The sequence below is a fragment of the Mustela erminea genome, chromosome 18 (assembly GCF_009829155.1).
Source record: "Mustela erminea isolate mMusErm1 chromosome 18, mMusErm1.Pri, whole genome shotgun sequence".
NCBI classification, from domain to species: domain Eukaryota; kingdom Metazoa; phylum Chordata; class Mammalia; order Carnivora; family Mustelidae; genus Mustela; species Mustela erminea.
Genome location: NC_045631.1, coordinates 29,159,038 through 29,177,297, shown reverse-complemented (window position 1 = coordinate 29,177,297; position 18,260 = coordinate 29,159,038). Strand labels below are relative to the sequence as shown.

General features: G+C 46.7%; 1 protein-coding gene and 1 non-coding gene across 2 annotated transcripts in view; both read right to left on the bottom strand.

Annotated features, from left to right (window-relative positions):
• TEX14 (testis expressed 14, intercellular bridge forming factor) overlaps window positions 1–17,147 on the bottom strand; it is a 64,227-nt gene extending 47,080 nt beyond the window's left edge. Inside the window, 10 exon segments of the mRNA XM_032320872.1 lie at window positions 1,825–2,003; window positions 4,907–5,030; window positions 6,034–6,147; window positions 7,286–7,416; window positions 8,492–8,573; window positions 12,599–12,735; window positions 13,181–13,346; window positions 16,223–16,337; window positions 16,903–16,953; window positions 16,956–17,147. Coding sequence (XP_032176763.1) covers window positions 1,825–2,003; window positions 4,907–5,030; window positions 6,034–6,147; window positions 7,286–7,416; window positions 8,492–8,573; window positions 12,599–12,735; window positions 13,181–13,346; window positions 16,223–16,337; window positions 16,903–16,953; window positions 16,956–17,127 — 1,271 coding nt within the window. The 5' untranslated portion in view covers window positions 17,128–17,147.
• Window positions 16,440–16,657, bottom strand: LOC116578647. Its single transcript, XR_004281011.1, has one exon. It is a non-coding gene; the product is annotated as a small nucleolar RNA U3 (small nucleolar RNA).
• Window positions 17,148–18,260: the final 1,113 nt, after the last annotated feature.

Below are 18,260 nucleotides of genomic sequence, written 5' to 3'. Positions count from 1 at the left end.
GCTGACAAGGAATAAGCACAGTCCCTGCCCTCTCAGAGGTCCCCCTCTGGTGGGGCAGACGTACTTGGCTGCAGAAGAATGGAATTATCCAAAGTGCTGTGGGGATCAGGGCTTCAGTACAGGCTTCATAGGTGTGGTGGGAGATTGTGCCTGAGGTGAGTTTAAAGGGTAACTAGGTGAGTACCAACTATTCCAGATGGAGGCAGCAGTACCCAGAGATGGCCTAGACTGAAAGTGGCTTCAGATGCCAGGGAAGTGACAAGGCTGGCACTGTGGGCGGAGCCCCATCTTGGAAAGCTTCCACACCCTGCAAAGTGCCTGGACTTAATCTTGTAGGCAATGGGGAGACACTGGAAGTTTTAAACTGGAACTGAGAATGGCCCAGATCTGAGGCTGAGCAGCTCGAATGGAGACAGTACTCACGTGGAGAACTGCTGCAGTCACACCCTAACTGCTTCCCTGCCTCTCTCTTGTCCCCTATCAGCCCCTTCTTCACATCCAGGAGCCAGAGGGACCTTCTTAGCCTGTCAATCATCCATGACACCACAGTGCTCAAAACAAACAAACAAAACAAAACAAAAAAACAGCCCTTTGTATCACCCCAGTATTCTTGGGATAAAAAATTCAAATTCTTCGCCAAGGCCCACAGGGTCCAAATATAACAAAGTCCCCTGACTCTCCTCTGCAGGCAGAAGGACTAGGGACATGTGCAGTCTGGGAAGTAAGCCTTTCTGTTTCATTCAATCAAAAAACATATGCTGAGTGCTTAATGTGTAAAGGTTTGTTTTAGGCATTTGAGATACAGCAGTGGATAAACAGAAATCCCTGCCCTCACAGAGCTTTTCACTTCGTGAGAAAAAATACACTAAGGACTATGCAAGACTATGCAAGAGAAAAAATACACTAAAGCAACAACCAGCGACCAAGAGACTGAAACAAAACCTCAGTGTCTGCGGGGGTAGGTGGAGGCAAAGGCAAGCTGAGGTAGGCAGGGCTGAGCAAGAAGCTTCACAGCAGAGCAGAACCAACAATGGGCTGAGGGCTCAGAGCTGTGGAAGGCAGCGAGGAAGCACAGGAGAGATCCTCTGCCTTCTAGAGCCTACAGATGGAGACAGCAGGTACCCCCAGCTCTTAAGAGGACTTTGACACCTGCCAAATGGGAAATGAAGTCCACCCACCAACCCTTGAATGAAGGGGTTGTTTTTCTCTCTGCCCCCTCACTGCCCTGATGGCCTCAAGGGCCAGGAATGCCCTTAGAGCCCACCCAGCCAAGTACCTGGCCCAGGAGTAGGAGGCATGACCAACTGTAAGGCTCTCCACCACCTATCACCTTCTCTCTCCTTCCAGGATGCACGGCTATGACACATTTCCCAGCCTCCCTGCAGTGAGGAAGGGACTACAAAGGAGGAAGCAACGATATAGCTACTTCAGGCTGGCCCCTAAATACCACGTGGCCCTGCATGCTCCCTCCTCACCGACCAGCAACCACAGAACACAGTGGGGGGGCTGAAGCTTAGGGACAGCAGAATTATGGATAGGGGAACTTGGAATACAGTCAGTGTCCCTCTCCAACATACATATTACACAGCAATGGGAGTAAGAAACATACCTCGGTTGAAAATTTTGAAGTAGATAGAGCATTTACACCATTGGCTAATAGGGGCCCTTGCTTGTTAAATGTTTATTAAAATGAGAATGTCTTGAACAGAAGTAACTTCCCCAAAGTCCTAACCTTGGCAGACAGGGCAAGGCATTTGGGAAACCTCTTTCTCACCAATGAGGAAGAGGCCGACCCAGATCAGATTCTTTCTCTACAGCACCCACCTTTCCATCATATACTCCAGGTTGGTGAGCCTTGCTTCTCCTGTGGAAACGATGTGGATGGCATAGGAGCTGAGGGAGCGGTGGATAAACCCCCGGGAATGCAAGTATCTCAGGGCGTCAGAAATCTGGAGCAGCAGGTGCACGATCACCTCCATGTGCAGCACGGGGAACTGGGAGCGCTGGAATCAAGGGAAAAAACAGCCAGGAACAACAGGGACTGGGCCCCGGATGCTGCAGAATTCTTTGAGGTTTCCAAAGCCTTTTCAATTGTTCCTCACAGCTACCTATAGTCCCCATTTTACACATGGGGAACGTGAAGCTCAGGGAGGTTAAATGACTGACCTAAAGTCCCACTGACCCAGGGCCCCTCTGGCTCCAAAGCTGGACCCTTTCCCTGAACTGAGCTGCTTCACACCACAAAAAATGAGAAGAAAGTTCTCAAAGCCTGGTATGTGTATCCAGGGTGGGCTCACCACCACCACACCACCACAAATGAACCTATCCTGCACCTCACCCCGTTCAAGCTTGTGCTGCTGGGAGAACCGGAAGCTTAAAGGACCAGTCCAGCCCCTACCCCAGTGAAATGACTGATACTAAGAGGAAAGAAATTCACTCACACCAACATATCTGGCTGATTAAAGTCATGTTGGTCTCTCCCCAGAGAAATGGCATTCTTTTGGGGGGAAAAAAAAAAAAACTTATTATTGAAGTATAACTGGCATACAATGTTGTATTATTTTCAGGTGTACAACACAGTAATTCAACAATTCCGTACATTACATAATGCTCACCGCAATAACTATAGTCACCGCCCGTCACCACACATTATTATAATATAATTGACTATATTCCCTACACTATACTTTTTGACTTATTTTATAACTGTTAAGCTTGTACCTCTTAATCCCCTTCACCTATTTTGCCCATTCCCTACCTTCTGCCCTTCAGGCAACCATGAGTTTGGTTTCTGTATTTATGAGTCTGTTTTTTTTTTTTTTAAGATTTTATTTATTTGACAGAGATCACAAGTAGGCAGAGCAGCAGGCAGAGAGGGGGAAGCAGGCTTCCTGCTGAGCAGAGAGCCTGTTGTGGGGCTCGATCCCAGGACCCTGAGTCCATGACCTGGGCCAAAGGCAGAGGCCTAACCCACTGAGCCACCGAAACACCTCTGAACTGGTATTTTCATTTTCTTTTTTTGTTAAAGATTTTATTTATTTATTTGAGAGAGAGAGAGCCCGAGCAGGGGAAGGGGCAGGCAGAGGGAGAAGCAGACTCCCCGCTGAGCAGGGAGCCTTACATGGAACTCAATCGCAGCACCCTGCGATCATGACCTGAGGCAAAGGAAGATGCCTGTCACCCAGATACCCTGGCATTTTCGTTTTCTTTGCATAAATACCTAGTAATGGAATTGCTAGATCATATAGCAGTCCTATTTTTAATTTTCTCAGAAACTTCAATTCTATTTTCCAGTGGTTCCACCATTTACATGCCCACCAACAGTGCAGAAGGGTTCCTTTTTCTCCATATCCTCGCCAACACTTACTTATTGTCTTTCCGATTCTAGCCATTCTGTCTGGTGTGAGGTGGTATCTCACTGTGGTTTTAATGTGAATTTCCCTAATGATAAGAGATGTTGAACATCCTCTCATGTCTGCCAGCTGTATGTCTTCTTCGGAAAAATGTCTATTGAGGTCCTCTGTCCATTTTAATGGGATTATTTAGCTCTTTTTCTAGTCAGTTGTGTTAAGTTCTTTATGTATTTTGGATATTAACTCCTTATCAGATATTTCCTTTGCAAATATCTTCTTCCATTTAGTCAGATGCTTTTTTGTTTTGCTGATGGTTTCCGTGGCTGTACAAAACCTTTTTATTTTGGTGTAGTTCCAATAGTTTATTTTTGCTTTGGTTTTCCTTGCCTGAGGAGACATATCCTTAAATATGTTGCTAAGGCCCATACCCAAGAGATTACTACCCATCATTTCTTTTAGGAGTTTGACGGTTTCAAGGCTCACATTTAGGTCTGTAATCCATTTTGAGTTTATTTTTGTGTATGGCGTAACAAAGTGGTCCAGTTCCATTCTTCTGTATATGGCTGTCCAATTTTCCCAACAACATTTGATAAAGAGACTGCCTTTTCCCCATTGTATGTTCCTGCCTCTTTTGATGCACATTAACTGACCAGATAAGCGTGGGTTTATTTCTGGGCTCTCTATGCTGTTCCCCAGAGAAATGGCATTTTCAGGTAATGCCTTCATCAAATGACAAGAGACAAAAAGGGACGGGAGGGAAGGAGAGATAACACTAATAGGAAGTGCTCAGGCAGGAGGAATGGCTAGCCATTTTGGGGTAAGGCCTTTCCTGGAGGGTCTCTTCTCATTCCTGCCCACAATCTGTAGAACAAAGTGATGGAGAAAGAAAAGCAAATGCTTCAGGACCTCTCTGAAGCCCACCTCAGGCCAAAGCACACTTCCTAGGGAGTCTGTGGGCCCTGAACGATGTTCCCACAAGAAAATTTGAAAAGTGAAAGGGAGTGACTCAGATGTGTATATAAACAAACCCCTTTCTACAGTAAAGGTCAGGAAAGGCACAAGTGAAAATACAGGGAATTAAACCAGGGGTTGGTTCATCTTTGGTGGCTCAGTTGATTAAGCTGCTGCCTTCTGCTCAGGTCAATGTGGTAAGCCTGCTGCTTCTCCCTCTGCGTGCTGCTCCCTCTGCCTGTGCACATGTACTCTCTTTCTGTCAAATAAATAAATAATATCTGAAAGAAAGAAAGCCAGCCAGCCAGCCACAGGCCACTTGATTACAGTTAGCTAGAAATGCATCTGTTTGTTTCCTGGGTCCATTGAGCTCTTAGAGGTCCGATGAAAAAACAGGACAGACAACAATAAAACACTAGTTCCAACCAGGTGCTTATCAGCCGTAAATGGTGGATATATAGCCCTAGAAAGTAAAGAATTAGGACATTTATCTTCCCTGCAAACAAAAATGGAAACTTCACTGCTGGGGTAGGGGGAAGAGGGCAGCGGGGAGAAGTGGGGAGGGCAGCAAGGGGAGGAAACGCTCAGAAACAGCCGCTTACCCGTTCATGGAGGACACTGAACAGTGTGCCAACCGTGACGCGCTCATACACAAGGCGGGTCTTCTCCAGGTCCTGGGACAGGCACACGGCCATCAGCTGCAGCAGGTGGGGGTGTCGGAGCTTGCTACAAAACAAAAGCAGCTTCAGATTTGGCTGAAAAAGGAAAAATGAGGGGTTTCCTTCCTTCTAGACCCCTTGAACACATTCTAAACACACAGCATTTGTACATTATGTCTTTCTAAGAAAACAGGATGGTGGGGGGATGGGAGTAGGGGGATCTACGGCCTCTCATCGGTAACGACAATGCCAATGTCACCAAGAGCTACTGACCAAGGCACCCCATGGACATCATTCACATCCTAGCAACCCTCTGTAAGAAACAGATCATTATACTTATTTTTGAGATAAAGAAACCTAGGTCAGAGAGCTGTCAGGGACTTCCCCTAGGTCACAGACCCTTCAGTCTCATGGCAAAGTCCACACAGTGTACATGTGTTTTTCCAGCTTCCTTACAGTGACTTCCCCAAAAGGAAGAGGTTGGCCTCTGACACACCACTCGCAGGGGTTGAGTGGCCTACTCAAGGAACCAGATCCATTCACTCAGCAGTCCTGGACTGAAACCATGAACCAAGATCCTGCCTCAGCAAGAGCTGAAGGGCTAACCCTGGAGCCACAGGAAGCACAGGGCACTAGGGTACACCCCCGAGCATGCTCTCAATGGCAGAGACTCAGTTCCTCCGTTGTGTAGATCTCATGCACAGCCATGGTCTATGAAGACAGGGCTGTGCATGCTATCCTGATGAGCACAAGGCCAGAAAGGGGAAGGGCCTTGGGGGGCTGCTGGATGGGAGGCTGGACCATCAGAGACACAGGTTATGGAAGTGAATCAGTTAACAGAATTAAGCCACTCACTACCACTATCCCCACCACTCAGGCTACCCCTTAATTCCACCTTCTCTCTCTCGGTAGCCTTTGCAATCAAATAACCCATTCCAACAGTCAGGAAATACTGAGGCTGAGGGGGGCTGATCTCCACACCCCAGGGACAGTACTGTATAGCCCTGAACTTGGGTCTGTAAAGAGAGACCTGGACTGTAATGCACCAGGCCCCTGGACTTCCTTCTCACCTGCTATGCTCCTGCTCCGCAATTAACAAATCAGCCAGCCTAAGCCTGCTGCAGTGAGGGTGGGTGGGGAGATTCAGCTCCTTCACTGTGACCCTGCTCCCATTCCACACCAGGCTGCAAGGACAAGGGAAAGCGTGAGCAGCAGGGAGTGAGCTGCTCTCCCAGCCAAAGACCAGAGAAGTGGTGTTACACAGAATCTATAAAGCAGCCCCCACCCCCGCGCCCTTGAGTCCTCCCTCCCCCTCCTCTCATACTCCAACCCCCATATCCTAAAGCACCCTGGGGAACTTAGTATAGGTGACAAGAAGTCACTGAAGGATTCAAGGGCAGGAGTGACTCGATCAGGTCTGCATCTTAGAAAGACAACAGCACCAGCAGTGTGGGGAATGGTAGGAAGGGGTGTCAGGGAATGGAGGGACTGGCTAGGAGGCCAGTCTGGATGAAGGGTGCTGATGACTTGGACAAAGACCACAGCAATTGGACAGAAATGAAGGGACCTGGCTACAAATCTGGGGCAAAGGCAGGAAACAAAGGGTGTAGGAGACAGAGGGCCTCAGGAGGCCAGCGGAGGCCTTTTCAGAAGGATGTTTCTTTGAGGCATGGAGGAACCATCCAGGTTCAAGGAGGGCAACAGACCTGGGGCATGACAACTCTTAGGACCCTGCAGGGGCCAGGTCTCTGGGGACTGAAAACACCCCAGGGACTTCTGTCATAGCCAAATCCCATTACTGCTGCCCCTGCAGCAGCTGGCTGCTGAGAGCTACAGCTGATGCCTGTTCCGATTCCACGGAAGCCTCAGTCAATCCTCTGGCCTATATCAGAGGCCGGATAGTCACCATTAAGCTGCCTCAAACTCTGAAAACAGAAAGTTTAGAACAGCATCATGAGTAATCCTTTAGAGTAGCTGTTCTCAATGGAGAGGGGGTGGAATCTAGCAATGTCTCTAGACACTCTGGTTGTCACAGTCCTAACTGCGAGGGAAAGGGGTCACTGGAGGTTGCTGCTGGCATCTAATGAGTAGAAACCAGAGATGCTCTTAAATCTCCTACAAGGCACAGGACAGCCCCCAATGACAAAGGGTACCGGCTAAAATTACATCAGTAGTGTCCTGGTTGAGAAACCCTGATTTAGACATCTGTTCTTCATGTTTCCTTGTGTTGGAGGAGAAAGCCTCCACACATAAAGGAGTCACGTGAAGCCCACCCTTCCTGTGGGACTACGTCAGACCTCCCACAGGCCAGCTGCTGCTCACTTGGTCATGACCATGTAGGGGCCACTGAAGAAAGAGAAAGTAGGCTCATCATCAGCTTGAATCACTTCCTTTTCTCCGATTACTGGGAGAGATCCTAGGTAGGCCAGCTGTGCTCCCCCTGTGAGATAAAACTGAAAGCAGAGCACAGGTTCAAATCAAGGGGAGAGAAGAGGAAAAGTAAAATGCCCCAAGAATCTTGTCAGCCAGCCAAAAGTAACAATATCTGCTACTGACCAACCTGCTGAACTTCCCCATGCTCTGGACACTATTCTTTAATTTGTGCTCTCTTTAATCTGCCTAGAACCCCTGCAAGGTTGTAATATTCCTTGTCTTTCATTAGTGAGGAAACCAAAGCTCATGAAAAGAGGTCAGACACCGGCCTGAAGTTCTAGGTTGAGGTTCAGGCCCCCACAGAACCCAGGCCAAAACACAACAAAAGCTGACACTCCTCCTTCCCCTCCCCACCAAGGCTTCCTTAGCACAACCAACAGATGCAGGGCTAGAGACTAAAATGTCAGCAAGCAGCACCCAAGACCCCCAGCCACATGCCCAAATGTCTCTCTTTGTTGAGCAGAACCAAGAACCCAAAAGATACGATTTTCCCTCAAAATATTTCTCAGTTTAAAATCTCAATTCCTTAAAGGCATTCCAACAAACACTTATGGAGGGCCAGTCTATGGAGGGTCAATCACAAAGAAGACTGGGGATGGGGCGGTGTGGAGGGGTGTTGAGCGGGGCACCTAGCTGGCTTAGTCGGAAGAGCTCGTGACTCCTTATCTCTTGGAATCTTGATCTCTTGCTCTCGGGCTCCTGAGTTCAAGCCCCACACTGGGTGTAGAGATTACTTAAATACATAAATAAACTTCAACACACACACACACACACATACACACACAAGACCCCAGGGGTCAGTAGAGGTCTCTGCTCCTCTTCAAGGAGACAAGTCTGGGGCCCTCACTGGGAATTAAAGGAACATTTTCTAAACTCTCCAAATGTAACCCAAGGTCATTCAAGGGAAATTTTCAGGGCTTTCTCCATTTTTCAGTCAGACAGGAACACTGAGGGGTCACTGTCCTGCAGAAGAGAACGACTTCTCCAGAGGAGATATGGAAGAGCTGCACAAAGGGGGGAAAGGGGGCCAGAGCCAGGGCCAGGTGGCTCTCCAGTTGGCCCCCAAAATGCTGGGTGTCCACAGCAACCTCTTACCTTCCCAAAGCCAAAGCTGTAGATATTCTGTGCAGAAATGACTCCAGCTTTAAGCAGTCGATTAGGAGAGCCATTAGGGTTTCTAGAAATAGTTTTAAATGGAAGAAAATTTAAGTTAACCACCTATATATCCAGAGGAAAAAGCTGAACCAAGCTCTGAAAATGTGTAGTTGATTTTGTCTTGACTACTTGACTTTTTATCCTGGAACTACAGATGATATAATAGCCAGTCTGTGAGCGGGCCCTGTGATTTCTACCTCCTGGTAATCCTGCCTTTCTGGTCAAATAGGGCAGACCCGTTAGCCCAACTAGACACTGAAGAAATGACAGACTGGGGACACCTGGGTGGCTCAGAGGGTTGAGCCTCTGTCTTCGGCTCGGGTCGTGATCTCAGGGTCCTGAGATCGAGCCCCGCATCGGGCTCTCTGCTCAGCGGGGAGCCTGCTTTCTCCTCTCTCTCTCTGCTTGCCTCTCTGCTTACTTGTGATCTCTGTCTGTCAAATACATAAATAAAATCTTTTTTTTTTTAAAGATTTATTTATTTATTTATTTGACAGGCAGAGATCACAAGTAGGCAGAGAATCAGGCAGAGAATCAGGCAGAGGGAGAGGAGGAAGCAGACTCCCTGCCGAGCAGAGAGCCCGATGTGGGGCTCGATCCCAGGACCCTGGGATCATGACCCGAGCCGAAGGCAGAGGCTTTAACCCACTGAGCCACCCAGGCGCCCCCATAAATAAAATCTTTAAGAAAAAAAAAAGAAAGAAAAAAAGAAATGACAGACTGGTTGAATTCCAAGACGAAATCCATCCGGGCTTCTGTTCTAAAGATGCTCTGATTACTTGCTCTACAGGAGACCAGCTGCCATGTTGTGAGGACATTCCAGTAGCCTGTGGAGAAGCCCAACACTCTGGCCCAATCTGTCAGCCGTGTGACTATGCCATCTTGGAACTGGATCCTCCAGACCCAGTCAAACCTTCAGATGATAAAGCCCCACCTGATATCTTGACTACAACTTTGTAAGAAATCCTGAGCTGGGGACGCCTGGGTGGCTCAGTTGGTTGAGCGGCTGCCTTCGGCTCAGGTCATGATCCCAGCATCCTGGGATCGAGTCCCACATTGGGCTCCTTGCTTGGCGGGGAGCCTGCTTCTCCCTCTGCCTCTGCCTGCCATTCTGTCTGCCTGTGCTCGCTCTCTGTCTGATAAATAAATAAAATCTTTAAACAAACAAAAAAATCCTGAGCCAGATCCATACAGCTAAGGCATTCCCTGAGTCCTGACCCACAGAAAGTACATGAGATACAAATGTTTATTGCTATTTGAAACTGCTAGGTTTGGGGAGGCTGGGGTGGATTCATTATGCAGCAGTAGATAATGAATTCAGATAGTCAAAGCTGGAAAAAATCAAAAGATATCTTATCCAACTTTTATTTTTATAGGTGGGACAAATGAAGCCCAGAGAAGGGGGAACCTGCTGGTCTGGGGTCACAGAGAAGCAGGAGGGACGAGACCCTGATGCTGCTCATTCCAGCCACTGCTCTTCCCGTATATCACACCCAAACCACCACCTGCACACTGGGACCCCCATGAACTAAAGGTGTCTTAAGAGGAGTGGCTTACATTTCTTTCACTCCCAGAGGCTGACACAGAGCCATTCATGCAGCACTTGCTCAGTTAATGCTTTCTGATGCAGCATTTCGGGCTCAGACTGAAGGACAAAACATTCTGCTACTGCTGGAGCAAATGACAAAGGAGCTGCGGGTGACAGCGTGTACTCATCCTCACCCCACGTGAGCTCTGTGAGGCTCCATGTGCTTTTCATGATAGCTCACTTTTCATGAGCTATACCTTCTGCACTTTAAGCTGCTATAAAGTTTAAGTGAAGGTCCAGGAGACAGCCAACTGCCTCCTGCACAGGGGCACAGATTTTGAGGTGGCAGAAGGGCAGGACACCCCACTGACATGGCTCCCTCTGCCCAGCTGGGGCCCCCGGGCTGTGTGAGTGGCTCTTCAGAGGGTATGAGCTCTACTGAAGTAGAGGAGCTGGCAGTTCCCCGGCGGCGACTCAGGCAACAACTGCACTCAGACCAACCCCATTTCTTGCTCTTTTACCTAAATTCCTCAGGCCATGTCTATGTAAGCGAACTCAGCTGGGTGGGGGGAGAAAAAAGACTCCGATTATTCACAAACATCCAACCACCTGTCCTTCTCAATTTGTGTTTTTCTCTGCCCCAACCAGGCTCTGTGTAAACACGTACCTGTGAGGAATCTTACCTGACATGGCCCCACTCAGATCTGAGAGGCCATTTCTTATCTCACTGACTCAGGTGGTTTCTTTACATTAAAAAAGGGGGAATGTGTGTACTTCCACTCCCATTAGGCACTTTGAGGTCCAACCCCATAAAAAGAATATTTCATCTAACTATAAAGTAGATGCTACATCTAGATTAGTGACTGAAGTTGTTTCTCAATACTTTATTTTGATTTTCCTTGAGGCTGGCGCACATTCCAACAAGCAGTGAAGGGCTGGTAGTGAGTAACACAGACATGGGTCTTGCCCTCTTGGTGTTGTAGAACTGTATAAAATTTCTGGTCATGAGAGACTCTGTTTTGAAGCTCCATCTTCCTTTCTAACTAATGAACTCCAGGAGCAACAATGGTTTTACAAGCAGTTGCCCGTAAGACTCAACAGAACAAATGGCATTCACGCCATAAAACTGTTGGTATGAACTTTAACACAGAATAGTTAACAAATGCCTATAAAGGGCAGTTTCATTTGACAATATCAATAAAACAGTAATCAGAAATAGCTCAAGCAGTTAGCACCAGTTAACAGGGTTTTTTTTCCCTCTTCTTTATCTGTTATATAATTACCACCTCCTTCTTCTTTCTCATAAATAAGGCTCACTTTCCCCCATTTTTCTGCTTGCTACCAGAATCTGTGCTTCCTGAATCTGTGCTTCCTGTGCAATTCTGACACCCCTAAATAAAAGGCCTTTGTCTCTTGTTCAGTTTCACCTCCTTTTCTTAGTTGGCAGTGTTCAGTCTTATTAGAAACGGACAAGAACATATAGAAATAAAATCATTACAAACTGGGACAAGTCTCTCCAAACTCTGAATGAGGGAGCTCCACACAAAGGGGAGTAGCAAGGGCCGGCAAAGAGGTGGCAGGAGTTGGACCCAGTAGGGCCTCCAGGATCAGATAAGGGATTTGGGAGTTTATCCTGATAGGTACAGAGAATGCCTTAAAGTGTTTTTAGCAGAGAGTGGCACAACTCCATTTCCATTTTTAAAAGGTTGTTCTAGAAGGTGACCCACAAGAGTGGCGCCAAGAGGAGCAGTTAGGAGTAACTACTCCTCAAGGGAATTAACTTATCCTGAGAAGCAATATCCAGCTCATAGGAAGAAAACCAGACTTGCTCAGGGAAGGACAGGAAGAGAGAGCCTGTGAAGGTGTGACAAGTCTAGCAATCCTGATTACAGAAAGTAATGTCATCAGAGAAAATCAAAATGGAAAGGATTCCATGAGTACAAACCCTAAGTCAACAAAGCCCTAAGAATTTAAAAGAACTAGGTAGTTGAACATGGAAAGAAGCCTGAGGCCCTCCCCCTGCAGCTGTGATGGGGGCATGGAGGCTGCCCACCCTGCTAGCATCAGATCTCTCACACTGGCTTAAAACAGCTTGAGGAAGGTAAGTTAAGCATTCGTGTTCTTTTCCTATCTTAGGAATAAAGGAGCATTATTTCCATGGTTTGCGAGATGACACAAAAGCCAGTTGGCTGCTCTGCTGAGAAGGAATTTTCTGCTGGGCTCCTCAGACCTGCAAATTTCTTTTTTTGCTAGCCACTAACCACAGGGTGGCTCCCACTAGAGCCCAGACTACTCTCCCCCGACCCCACATTCCTGCATGGGGGCAGGGCAGCAGAAGGTGCTCCTCTGGATGCTATTGCAGGGGCCAAGGCCTCTCTGCCGGAGCTCACCACTTAGAGTGGGCCAGATGCCAGACAAGACCCCATATGGAGGGAAACTTGGTGGTCCACATTGCAGGGCTCCTACGAGGAAGGCTGGGGTGACACCAAATATCGCACACTGTTCAAGGCAGCACTCACCCCTGTATGAGACCACCAAACCGGGACGGGCCGCAGATGAGCCGCTGTGGGGAGTCGATCTTCTTCAGGAGGTCACAGGAGAAACCCTGTATGATGGCTTGCATGTGCGAGGCACAGCGCTGCATGAACTCCACCATCTGCAACACGCCGTGAAGATGTTCAATGCTGGAGCGAACTAAGAGCTATCCTGGCCTTCAGTGGACCTGGGACAGTCTGACCTGAATGATCTGAGGAGCCAGGAGTCCCTGACAGGGAAATCTCTGCAAAGGGTAGGGCCCAGGTGATTTTTTACAGGAATGGAATGTTTCCAGGGAGGGGATTTGGCAATAATTTCCTCCAACTCCCTGGTTCCTCAAAAAGTTCTCGCTCCTCACTGAATGGATGATCAAAAAGATTCACTAGATTTACCTGAGAGTTTATAGCTGGTTAACTTGCTTCAATCCAGGCCTGTGTATCCAGTGCCGTTAGGCAAGGCCACTGTAAGCCCTGTGCTGTCCCCAGGATCAGCTCCTCCCCGCTCCCTGGGCTCCCGATTCCTAGCTCAGTGCTCTGCCTTGGCTGTGATTACAGAGCGGATCTCACCGCGGTGCTGCGCTCCTTCCCGGATGTCAGAGCCCAAGTCTGCGGGTTTCGACCCTTCTCATCATGGAGTCGAAGATCACCCCCTGCATCCAGCAGTTTGCTGAGGATCCACTGATTGCCTGAAAATGCTGCTGCGTGAACAGGAGTACTTCCATCAAAGCAGCGGCTGGAAGGGGAGGTGCTTGTATCAGTGTCTGTAATCTCCTCCCTTCCACAGAACGGGGTGAGGGATTCGATGGCTGACACAAGGCTCCCTTTCTCCAAAGGCAACCTTTGGGAGGAGGATTATAATACCATTTGCGAGGCTATGCCAATAGGAGCTTTATACACACCCCCTTTTTCCACCCTTACCTTTCTACCCTTCGAGGTGGTATCATGTTCCAAATAATAGATAAGAAAACAAAAGGGCAAAGCTGAGATACATACCCAGGTATGGGTCTCGTTCTAAATCTGGTGTTCCTTTTCCCATTATCCCTTGGTATTAGCTGCTCTGAAACAATTTTCTTCATGTCTGTAGTGTCCTGCAGTCAGGGTGGTTAAGCATATCCTAACCAGAGATCAACCCTCTCAAGTGAGAATATCTCTATCTCCCAATCCTATGGTAGAGGCCTGCAAAACCCTAATGCCAGCAATCTGATTAAGAATCTACAACACAGGGATGCCTGGGTGGCTCACTTGGTTAAGCGTCTGCCTTCAGCTCAGGTTATGATCCCAGGGTCCTGGGATGGAGCCCTGCACGGGAACTCCCTGTTCAGTGGGGGAGTCTGATTCTCCCTCTCCCACTCCCCCTGCTTGTGCTTTCTCTCAAATAAATAAATAAAATCTTATTAAAAAAAAAAAAAGAAGAAGAAGAATCTACAACTCAGGGGTGCCTGATTGACTCAGTCAGTAGAGCACATGACCCCTAATCTTGGGGTTGTAAGTTCAAGAGCTGTGCTGGGAGTAGAGCCTACTTTAAAAAAAAATTGGGGGCGCCTGAATGGCTCAGTGGGTTAAGGCTCTGCATTCGGCTCAGGTCATGCGTGATCTCAGGGTCATGGGATCGAGCCCTGCATCGAACTCTCTGCTCAGCGGGGAGCCTGTTTCTCCCTCTCTCTCTCTCTCTGCCTACCTCTGATCTCTCACTCTGTGTCCAAAAAAAAGAAAAAAAAAGTTTTAAAAATTAATTAATTAAGAGATAATATGTAACATTTGGGAGATTTCTCACTAAAAATTGGGATTTTCAGGGTCACGCTGGCTCAGTCAGTTAAGCATCTGCCTTTAGCTCAGGTCATGATCTCAGGGTCCTGGGATCAAGCCCCATGTTGGGCTCCCTGCTCGGTGGGCAGCCTCCTTCTCCCTCTCCATCTGCCTCTTCCCGCCAGCTCACTCTCTCAAACAAATATATTAAAATCTTTTTTTAAAAAAGATTTTATTTATTTATTTGACAGACATAGATCACAAGTAGGCAGAGAGGCAGGCAGAGAGAGAAGGAGAAGCAGGCTTCCCACTGAGCAGAGAGCCTGATGCAGGGCTCAATCCCAGGACCCTGAGACCATGACCTGAGCAAAGGCAGAGACTTAACCCACTGAGCCACTCAGGTGCCCCACAAATATATAAAATCTTTAATTAAAAAAAAAAAAATTGGGGATTTTCAGCCTCTTGGAAATTTAGAAGATTTGGCCTTCCTGGCTCCCTTTCCTACCCAGGAGCAACAAATGCCCAACGCTTCTTAGAGAGAGCCTGTGCTCACTGACTCCACTTGGACCCGCAGGCATCTGATTTTATGAGTTCAATAGGTCCCTGTCATCACAGCATTTCTTTTGAGCACTTAATAATATAACCTCCCCCCCAGAAATTTCCCTTCACTTTGATCAAAAGATATTTTTTTAAGTCACATGAAAATAGTCCTGTCACAAAATACAAAGAGGGGAATTGCCTTTCCCTCTTTGACAATATCCTTCCCTACCTCCCCCTGCCATCACTGGGACTTTTGAAAAAGGAAAGTCAAAAATGAGTTCTTAAGGCCTGGGCTCCTGGTCTCAGCTCTAACCATTAACATACCATTATAGGCTAGTCGCTTAAATTTTCTGGGCCTTAACTCTTAACCTGGAATATTAAATCTTTGAATGATTTGATCTTTAAGGGATCCAGCTCTAAGCCTCCACAAAACTGACATAACTGCAATTGACTGGAAAATGCTGCATTTTTGCTGAGAACTCCAGGAATTCCCAGTGTGGCCACCTATAACACTGTTACCTGCAAACAAGTGAGACAGCCCTTTGTTTCTCAGCTTTGAAATTAAACATTAACACAGGACAGAAGAGTGTATATGAGTCTTAGAAGGAAACAGCAAAATGTTCACTGTATTTTCTCCTACTAAGCAAGAAAACCCTATAAAAAACAAAAACCCCCAAAATCTTCCAACATCAATACTTTACCTTTTTAAAATACATTAAACAGGGCTTCCTTGTGTAAGAAGATAGAAATGTTACTTTCTGATGTTTATGAGTATATTCTGGAATTCCTGTAGGAATCAGGTAGAATCATGTTTCTGGTTCTGTTCAATAGGAACTGTAAAAGTACCTGCTGTCCCCTCCCTCTTGGAAAAGGTGGTTGTGAAGATCAAGTGAGCTGGTGCCTGAAAAAGCCCTCTGAGAAGCAAAAGTGCTACACTGTTCCACATTAAAAGGTGGGCCAACTATGAAACTGAGGTTCTTCTGGACCACAATTACAAGAGCAAGGCAAGCGATTCTGATTAAGTGATCCCAAATATGTTATAAACTTGGTTGGTGGGTATATTGAACTGATTAAGAATCATACAAATTATAACCTGAGTGGAAATATGCAAACTGTACTACTTAACAAATAACAATTAAGTTCCCATTATTTTACTGAACTTAGTAAAACTGCTTAGAAATATGTTCCAACATAGCTATACAACTGCATTTCATTGATATAAATCAGCAAAGTCTCTTAATATCTTCTCAAACTGTTTTCCAAATGCCCCCAACTTATCTTAAAAGCATACTATTCTCTAGATAGTGATATTATTATACTTACTGATTTGGATCAGATCCATAATCCACCAGAACATCAACCAATTTCGTAAGACCTAATAATGCTGCAACAAAAAGTGCAGTCTGGCCAAGAGAATTAACTGCATCAACATAAATCCCTGCAAAGTAAATGAGAAAACAGTATAAACATCAGAGAGCTTCTGAAAACAAAACTGGACACGAAAAAAAACCGTTAATGCTTACTTTAACTAATAAAGAAAACCACTCAGACTGCGTTCTCTCCCTCTTGCTTCCCCAAAAAAAGGGAAGAAGAACGATCATCAATGGCAAATGGCAGTCACAAAACGCAACACCAAGTGCCGGCTTCACGCTCAGGAGAGAACACCACGCCTCCTCCTCGTGGTTTTGGGTACTCTACACATTCAGAGAAACTTCTCTAGTAACAAACTATAGAAATGATCCCTGAAAGTATAGTCTTAACATTGCACCCCCGAACTTTCCGGGGTGAAAGAAAACCATATACATTTTACATATGGTGACTTTTCAAAATGAAGTGACCATCCTGCAAAATGTAGACTAGCATGTGTTTTCCAAAGAACTGTTCCATGACCAAAGTTCGACAAAGCGTTTTCGAACAATACGTTTCAGAAGACATCTCAAGTTATCACTTATTAACATGCAGCTGATAAACAGCCAATCGCACGGCATTTTTCCCCCACTCACCCCTTTCACCCATTGCCCGGCAGTTCCGACTCGTCAGTTTTACGTAGACGCTGACGACTGCAAAGCGCGCCGGAACTCCAGGACGGGCCTCAGGTTAGACCGACAGTGGAACCGCTGAATCCTTTTTCCTCCCTCCGCCCTGCGAGGAAAACCTAAGTGGGTGATGAAACCCATGACCCAAGCCAAAGACAGTTTTGCAGAGCACTCCCGGTTTTTAAACTTCATCCCGTCTAATTACCAGCCATATACGCGGTCTTTGGGATTTTTTTTTTTTTTTTAACAAATCAACTAATTTTTATTTACATAAAAGGCGTGCTTAAACAAAACGATACATAATTATGCTTAAAGATTCGGGAGCTCTCGGGAACGTGAGTGGCTCAGTTGGTTATACAACTGCCTTCGGCTCAGGTCACGATCCTGGAGTCCCAGTATCTAGTCCCGCATCAGGCTTCCTGCTTGGTGGGGAGTCTGCTTCTCCCCCTGACCCTCCCTCTCTCATGCGCGCGCTCTCTCTCTCTCAAATAAATAAAATCTTAAAAAAAAAAAAAAAAAAAGACTCAGGAGCTCTCAGATCTTGGTCTAAAGACAAAACTCCACATAGCTTACCAGGCCATCAGTGGTCTGGCCCACACACCAGGTCTCCAGCCTTATTTTGCACCAGATTCCCTTTCACTTCAGTCATACTGAACTTCAGCCTTTTTGCTCACCATATTACCTTCTGCCACAGAGCCTTTGCAAAAACTCTTCCCTCAGACTGGAGTTCTCTCCCAATCCCTTCCCCAGCTTAACTGCAGTTCATCATTAAGACATCTGTCCAAGTGTCATTGTCTCAGGGAACAGTTCCCTGACCTCCTTCATCAGATCCAACATCTTCTCTGTGTGATTATTTGATTAATGCCTGCTCTTTGCGTGAGACTATGTCTGGGAAGGGCAGAGACTATGAAATGACCTTGTATACTCACAATATTCCAAACACCTAGTACTAAAAGAATGAATCTAAGCAAAGGTGTCTAGTGTAGAGAACTGGGCAAGACTGGGGTCCTTAACATTGTAATCTTTCATTTTAAAGTCATGGGGGGAAGAGAGTCACAAAACATTTTACCTAAATAGACAGTTGAGGATGGAGTCCTGGAGCCCACTAATATTTTAAGGGGCAAGTTGAAATGACAAAGCCAAAAAGTAGGGAGAGAAGGAAACCAAAAGAGGTAAGAGAAAAACCTGAACAAGTGGGTCACAGTGACAAGGGAGATAAGAGTTTCAAAAAGGAGGATCAGTCAACAGCATCAGACTGGAGAAATGTAGTGAGAAGGGTCAGTGTTCTTGGGGCACCTGTTCTTGGGCCATCTGGCTCAGTGGGT